Below are 8,657 nucleotides of genomic sequence, written 5' to 3' on the forward strand. Positions count from 1 at the left end.
ACCCTTCAAGTTTTGCCTTGGATTTAATTTTTGAGTTTGAATACCCATTGCAAATTGTCTGTGCCCGCCCATGGTTTGTGCCTTGAATTCTCTGAATGTGCTTGAATTATCTGTTAGTCTGAATTTTCTGATTGTTCTTGAATTGTGTACTTCTGCAACTGAATATGTAACCTGTTAACTATTTAGTTGGGATATTGACATTTTTACAAAAAATGATAGTTCCTTTTTACACTGACCATGTTGTCTGACAGATGTCTTCCGCTGTAATACCTGAAGGATCTCAGAGTCCATAAACACTTAATTCGAGTTCTACAACAGAAGGAATCCTTTGTAATTAAGCCATGCTGAGCTTGTTAATTTATGGCTCATGTAATATGGTTCTAGCTCCCTTACTCCGTTGCTGCAATGTGAGCATTGACTTGAAAAAATACTCAAACTTATACAACCATCAGAAGTACATGAAAGAATAGCTAATTAATGAAATTATTCAAACATCAAAACATGTTCTAGCAGTTCCTAAGAATGATAACTGTTTACACACCATTAAACCAGGAGTGGAAATCGGCAACGTGCAAATACACATGGAGTGAACCATATGAACTTTTATAAATCTAGACTAGCTAGTACACGAATAGATATGTGGGAATGGCTTTCACGTTTCAGAACTCAGGGCTTGGACTAAAAGCTATTTCGGTTAAATCTGTTAGCCCACCAAGCATAGAAACAAATCTCTAAGGACCTCTAAGCTCCCTGTGTTTTGGAGCCCTGTGGTTGATTGGGGCACCGGACGGTACCCATGGGCACCTCATCGCATTCTGCGGCGTGTGTGATTTTGGTGGGTCTGGTGTGTTTGGTCGCCTGAAAACGCCTCACAGACCTTCGCTTGGTCGGTTCGATGTTGTCTTTGACCGGTAGGGGTCGTTCTCTTTCATGTTCTAGTTAGTGCAACAGCGGTTTATCCTCCCTTGTGGTGCTCTCCTGGGACCTGGGTTCGCCCTGCTCGGCCATCCTTGTTGCGGTCAGCTCGCTGTCGTGGCCGCCGCGAGTGCCTGCACTGTGCGGGCTCTCCCTGCTCAGCTGCTCTAGTTCGTTCCTCTACCTTCGTGTCGGCGAAGATCGACCGCAAGTGACCAACTCCATTCGCCCATTCGTTGTTCGATCCGCCCGCCGCCCACATAGCCCCTTCTCGATGTGTCAGGATGCCATAGCGCGGGCCGTTCAGCTGCGCCCTCATTTTTGGCAGCAAGATGCCGCTGCCCTCTCTATGACTCCAGCCACTCCATCGGCAGTGTCACTGTCGTTGCATGCAGCATCAGGTGAGTCCTTTCCTCTTTTCCTCTCAAGATCAGGTGGCTCGTCCGGACAGGACTGCTGGTTTCGGGATGTGGCATGGTCTTAGCATCCAGAAGCTATGTGCCTATATGTGCCTCCCTTTTGTGTCAATTAATGCGTAGTTGATCTGGTTTAGTTTATTGTTTATCAGATGCATTGCAATTTTTTCTCAAGATCACAAAGATGTTGGATGAATTGCATGAAAAGGTTCGTCCGCTGCCGTCCTCCCCACCGACACACCAAACCCTAGACCATCCGATCTGATGAGGCGCTATAGCGGCGGGAAGCACCACCTACATCGCCGCCACTCCTCCATCGCCGCCATGGCGAGCTCCTCGTCGACGAAGACCGACGGTATGCACCCTGTTGTTCCCCTCTAGTGTTCATCCCGGTTATGCTAGATGCAATTACTCACTAGATGCAGCAACTAGAGGTCCTAGCAGATCTATCAATGGTATCAGAGCATGTCTAGTTTCGTTCATCTAGTTGAGGTAGATCTTATACGGGATAGAATCGAAAACAGAGAGTTTACTTTTTAGTCTTGCAAACCCTAACCCTAGATCGGGTCATCCTAAGTAGAACATGGATTAGATAAGAGAGAAAAAAGGGACAGAGAGAGGGAGGCGGCATCCATGCCGGCCTCCACTTACCGGCTTTGCTCCGGGAAGGGCCCTCCGCAGAGGCGCCGGCGCCAGGGCACCGCGGCCAATCCGCTCGATGGCGGCGCGCCCACCCGCAAGGGGAACGCGCGCACCGGTGAGAGGGTAGGCAACGGCGCCACCATCTCTCCACATGACGGCCCGTTTCGACGGCTACCATCACCGTCCTCGTCTGGCTCTCGCCGCCGCAGTCGGGTGGTGAGTGAGAGAGGTAGAGAGATGAGATATGAAGGGGCTAGGGTTTCCGGGTCAGCTCCCGGCGGTTTTGTGCGGCCGATCTCGGCGCACAGCCGTCGGATGCGATCCGACGGTCAGCAGCAGCCCGGGGTCTCTCCTTAGGCCCAAGAGAGAAAGACAGTGTCGCGGGCCAGACGCTGGGCGCGGCCCATCTAGCAGCGCGACTGGTTTTCCGCATGTGCGCGTTTTTTGCCTTTAGGAGAGCATCAGAGAAGAGCCCATCTGGGCTGTTATGTCTGTTTTTTTGTTTCCAGTAAATTTTTTCTGTTTTAATTTTCTGGAAATAGTTTAGTAATAAGAATAAATGTGAGATAGGAATTTTTTCATGTGGGTTAAAGTTCGAAAATTAAGTTAAGTTTCCGCTGTGTTAGTTAAGTTCAAGTCATATTTTATTGTTTCGTTATTTAATTGGAACCAACGGGAAAATTGAATTAGGAAATGAGAGTTTATTTTGAGTATGATGATTTTATTTAATGACCAACGTTGTTAATAAAATTGTATTCCGCAAGATTCAGAGGTATCATTATTGGTTCTATTTCTGCCCAATGGTGACATAGAATTAATATTGAGAAGTGCCATGTTTTAATTTGACCAACGTTGAATTAATTCATTTTGATGGAAATTTTGTTTCAGGAAATCCTATGAGTTTTATCTCGGCTATTGAGCCCCTCAATGGAGGGAACTATGGCTCATGGCGAGAGAAGATTGAGGTGGGGCTTGCTTTGCTTGACCTCGACTTGGCACTGATAGAGGCTTGTCCCATAGAACATAAGGACCCCGTGAGGGGCGACAAAGAAAGTGAAGATGACTTTAACAAAAGGGTTCTCGACCATGGACCAAAAAGAATGAAGTACGATCTTGATCGTGCTAAGTGGGACTCGTCCAACAGAAAGTGCTTGATGGTGATCAAGAGCTCCATTTTGGAGGCTATAAGGGGAGCAATCCCACAATGTGACACTGCCAGTGAGTACCTGAAAAAGGTAGAGAGTCAGTTTACTGGGTCTTCCAAGGCCTATGCTAGCACTCTCATAAGAAAGCTTGTCACCAACAAATACACTGGTGGTGGAGTAAGGGATCACATATTGAGGATGAGCCATATGTCTTCCAAGCTCAAGTCTATGGAGATGGAGCTTCCAGAACAGTTTGTCATCCATCTGATCTTTGCCTCACTCCCAAAAGAATTTGAGACCTTTGCTGTGAACTACAATGCACAACCAGAAAAGTGGGCCATTGAGAAGATGATTTCCATGTGTGTGCAAGAAGAAGAGAGGATCAAGGGGCAATCTGGTGATTCTGTCAATTACCTAAGCCCAACCAAGAAGAGGAACTTTCAGAGTTTCAAGCCACAAGGGAAACCTCAGTGGAATCCTCCTCCTGCTAAGCCGCATGGAAAGACTCAAGATCACCAGCCGCATGAAGAGGTGTCCAAGGACACTTGCAAGTGGTGCAAGGAAAAGGGCCACTACCAGAAAGACTGTGTGGCATTCCTGAAACATCTGTGCAAGAAAGGGATTCCGTATGAGACAGACCCTGCAAAGAGGAGAAAGATGTATTAAAGTAGCAAACAGCGTCCAAGCTGAAGTCGAAGCCATTGGAGATCTCCCATTAGTATTAGCTAATGGCTTTGTACTTTTATTAGTAGATGTGCTTTATGTACCCTCTTTTCATCGGAACTTAATAAGTGTATCGCGCTTAGATGATGATGGTTTTGCTTGCCATTTTGGTGATGGTCAATGTAAGATCAAGTTTAATAATGAGATTGTTGGTCTTGCCTTCAGACAAGACAAGCTTTATTTATTGTCACTTTGTGATGAGAATGTGAATGTTTTAAGCGCTGATAATGAGAATGGCTCCACATCCCTGAATGAAAATAATAAGCGGAAGAGAATTGATGAAGTCTCTTCAAAATTATGGCACTATCGTTTAGGCCATATTTCGAGGGGGAGAATAGAACGCTTAGTAAAAGAATCAATCCTTCCGCCCATGGAATTTACGAATTTATAACAATGCATCGATTGCATTAAAGGAAAGTATGTAAAGAACATAAAGAAGGGCGCCAAAAGAAGCCCATGAGTTTTAGAAATAATTCATACGGACATATGCGGTCCGTTTCCTGTGAAATCTGTTGATGGCTATGATTCTTTCATAACATTCACAGATAATTATTCGCGTTATGGATATATTTATCCAATTAAATAGCGTTCAGAAGCATTGGATAAATTCAAGATATTTATGGCTGAAGTAGAAAATCAGCATAGCATAAAGATTAAAATAGTAAGGTCTGACCGTGGTGGGGAGTACTACGGTCGGCACACCCCATATGGCCAAGTTCCGGGACCATTTGCAAGGTTCCTGCATGAACATGGCATAGTTGCCCAGTATTCTACACCGGGCGAGCCTCAACAGAATGGAGTAGCTGAAAGACGAAACCGTACCCTGATGGATATGGTGAGAAGCATGTTAAGTTACTCCACTTTACCGGTTAGTTTGTGGACGGAGGCGTTAAAAAACCGCTATTCACATACTTAATCGAGTTCCTAGTAAGTCGGTGTCTAAAACACCATATGAGTTGTGGACTAGTCGAGAACCTTCACTCAATTACTTGCGAGTGTGGGGATGTCCAGCTGAGGCTAAACTCTTTAACCCGAACATTAGGAAATTAGATCCTATGACAGTAAGTTGCCATTTTATTGGCTATCCAGACAAGCCGAAAGGTTATCATTTCTATTGTCCAGACAGACTCACTAAGTTTGTAGAAACGGGACACGCTGTTTTTCTGGAGGATGAGATGATCAGGAGGAGCACGGTATCCCGAGAAATCAACCTTGAGGAGAAGCGGGTGTATGCACCCACTCCGATGATCCAGAAACCATTTTTCTCGATACTTGCTGCTGCTGCACCGACACAGGACAATGTCATTGCGACACCTGTTGTTAGTTCTCCTGTGGCAACAATGAATGAAAATAGAGAGAATGTTATCACACATGAGGAAGAGGTGCAATAGCCCCACATAGAAAGTGCGCCAGATGTTGAGAACCTTAGAAGGTCTCAAAGAGCAAGAAAGCCAGCTATTCCTGACGATTTTGAGATCTATGTCAGTGAAGAAGTTTGAATGGAGGGTGATCCCACCACATTTGAATAAGCCTCAAGAAGTGCTCATTCATCGAAGTGGGTTGAGGCCATGGTTGATGAAATGAGATCAATGAGTAGCAACAAAGTCTGGGATTTAGAAGAAATTCCTAAAGAAGCCAAAACAGTAGGTTGTAAATGGGTCTACAAAACAAAGTGTGACTCTAGAGGGAATGTTGAAAGATATAAGGCATGACTTGTTGCGAAGGGTTTCACTCAAAGGGAAGGAATATACTATAATGAGACCTTTTCTCCGGTCTCATGTAAGGATTCTTTTAGAATTATAATGGCTTTAGTGGCACACTATGATTTAGAGTTGCATCAAATGGATGTAAAGATGGCCTTCTTAAATGGAGACTTGGAGGAAAATGTTTACATGGCACAACCTAAGGGTTTTGTCGTGGAAGGAAAAGAACATATGGGATGCCGTCTGAAAAAATCCATTTATGGATTAAAACAAGCCTCCAGGCAATGGTACTTGAAGTTCCATGAGACAATTAAAAGTTTCGGGTTTAATGAGAATAGAGAGGACAATTGCGTATATTCAAAGTTTAAGAAAGGAAAATTCATTTTCCTTATCCTATATGTGGATGACATTCTGCTTGCTAGCAGTGATGTTAGTCTACTATTGGAGACGAAGAAGTTCTTGTCCTCGAACTTTGATATGAAAGATCTTGGTGAATCTTCATTCATTCTAGGAATTGAAATTCACCGAGATAAACAAAGAGGGGTTTTAGGACTATCGCAAAAGGTATACTTAGAGAAATTTCTAAAGAAGTATGGTATGCATGCGAGTAATTCCATATGCAACCTGTCCCGGGAACCAATATGAGATCGATCAAATGAAAGCAGTTCCATATGCTTCAAATTTGTCGGAAGCCTAATGTATGCTCAAGTATGTACGCGCCCAGACTTAGCTTCTGTTACCAGGGTACTTGGCAGATTCCAAAGTAATTCAGGAATAGATCAATGGAAAATGGTGAAGAAAGCATTGTGTTATGCGCAAGGCACAAAATGCCTCATGCTAACATACAGAAGAACCGATTCCCTTGAGATAGAAGGGTATTCGGATGCGAGACTTTGTGGGAGATGTAGATGACAGAAAATCCATATAGGTTATGTATTCACTCTCGCGGGTGGAGCTATATCGAGGAAAAGCTTCAAGCAATCTATCACAACACCGTCCACGATGGTTGCTGAGTATGTAGCATGTTATGAGGCCTCGGAGCAGGCAAACTGGTTAAAGAAATTTATACCCGGGTTGAGAGTGGTAGACAGCATTCAAAGACCACTTAGAATGTCTTTGCGACAATGAGCCAGTATTTTATGCTCACAACAATAAGTCAAGTGATGCTGGCAAGCACATTAACATCAAGTATTATGTTGTGAAAGATATAATCCAGGATCATACCATAAGTTTAGAGCATATAAGCACAAAGAGAATGCTCACGGATCCGCTTACGAAAGGCTTACTACCATGTGTGTTCAGTGAACACGTAGCCGGCATGGGTTTACGGAAAAGCCTATGATACCTGGATATTAAGGGCCTAGAGGAAGAATCTATTTGCAAAATAGAAAGGTGTGTAGTAGCTATTGAATCTGATGGCACGTAACTGCCCATCATGACGAGACATGCTCTATATGCTAATCTATGATGAAATGGGTACCAAGAAAAGTTTAAGTCTAAGATTAAGATTAAAGTAAGATGAGATCAAGGGGAGAATGTTAGTTTGATCTCCAAGATGCGACCCAACGGTCGTACGACCCTATCTCGCGCCCTGATCGGGGCGCCCAACCCGTATGGTTGGTGGGTCCCCATTGCCGTGGCCATATAAAAGAGGTGGGGGCCGGGCACGGACCAAAAGGTTCGTCATTTGCCGTCCTCCCCACCGACACACCAAACTCTAGACCATCCGATCTGGTGAGGCGCTGTAGCAGCGGGAAGCACCACCTACATCGTCGCCACTCCTACATCACCGCCATGGCGAGCTCCTCATCGACGAAGACCGACGGTATGCACCCTGTTGTTCCCCTCTAGTGTTCATCCCGGTTAGGCTAGATGCAATTACTCACTAGATGCAACAACTAGAGGTCCTAGCAGATCTATCACTTGCCTCTAGCAAGCTCCTGGTATACATAAAGTCAGCTTTGTGTGTAACTGGTAAAACTCCTAGATTGATCTGTTGAATGCAGTCCTATATACCCCAGTTCTCTATAAACTCTGAAGTGCGGAGGCATTTTGCCAAACTGTAAGCTTAAGACGTAAAACTATACAACCATTTGCTTATGATACAATATAACTCAAGCATTATTGCTTGATGTGATATATAGTTAGTTATCTTATGCTTTCTTTGTTCAGAGCTAGCTTGATGAAATGATAACTTACAAGCCCTACATAAAAATCGGCCGATAACGATTAATCCCAACTCGGAGGCTGACCGAGCAGTCAATTGCAGCTACAAGACGTGCATGATTTGGTTCTTACTTAGTTGGACACATTTTCTAATTCACTGGAAAGCCATTATAAAAAGAAATTGCAGACTTGTATTTATCATGTTCATCGTTCAGTTCATGTGCATGGTCCGGACTGCCAATTGCACCCAACTAAGTGAGAACCAAATCAAGCTCTCAAGTGAGGAGATGAAAGAGAGGAGGTGGGGTGTGTTCGACCTGATTGCAGCTACCAACCGAAAACAGAGGTCAACGAGTTCAGTTGAACTTGAAAATCATGGTAGTTCACTAGTAGAAAAAGAGGCTTCCATCCGTCCCCATTAGTCCCCAAAATATAGGAACCGCGACTAAAGGGGTCTTTAGTCGCGGTTCGGGAGGCGACCCGCGACTAAAGACCTGGGCCCAGCGCGCTCGGTGGCCAGCTGGTGGACGGGAGGAGCTTTAGTCGCGGTTGGCCAGGCCAACCGCGACTAAAGGTCCTCAGGCCTGGCCCGAAGGCCTTTAGACGCGGTTGGCCAGGCCAACCGGGACTAAAGGCCCATCCCTATAAAAGGCAGCTCAGCTCACTTCACTTAGCCATTTTGGTGCCACTTCTCTTCACAATCTTCACAAGGGATGGTGGGTTTGCTTTTGGTTCCTCTTATGCACACAAGGTGTTTGAAATGCCCGCGAGCATGAAACAAATATGATACGAAGTGTCCAAGCCACACTTGAGCTTTCTCATTTATTTTTCCTCCTGGCGATCGCGGTTAGCAACTTGAACCTTTCATGTGTCATTGATAAAATATGCATGTGTGTAGTTCATTGTTTAATTTCTATTATTTCTAGCTAGTTAGTTTAACAAATGCA

At 44.7% G+C, this 8,657-nt stretch overlaps 1 protein-coding gene across 1 annotated transcript; it reads left to right on the forward strand.

The window, feature by feature from the left end:
- The first annotated feature begins 2,869 nt into the window (after positions 1-2,869).
- Positions 2,870-3,798, forward strand: LOC139833079 (uncharacterized). Its single transcript, XM_071823234.1, has one exon. The coding sequence runs from the start codon at positions 2,870-2,872 to the stop codon at positions 3,782-3,784; it is 915 nt and encodes a 304-aa protein (XP_071679335.1). The 3' UTR covers positions 3,785-3,798.
- The last annotated feature ends 4,859 nt before the right edge of the window (positions 3,799-8,657 follow it).

This window comes from Lolium perenne, chromosome 7, assembly GCF_019359855.2.
Source record: "Lolium perenne isolate Kyuss_39 chromosome 7, Kyuss_2.0, whole genome shotgun sequence".
Lineage (NCBI taxonomy): Eukaryota > Viridiplantae > Streptophyta > Magnoliopsida > Poales > Poaceae > Lolium > Lolium perenne.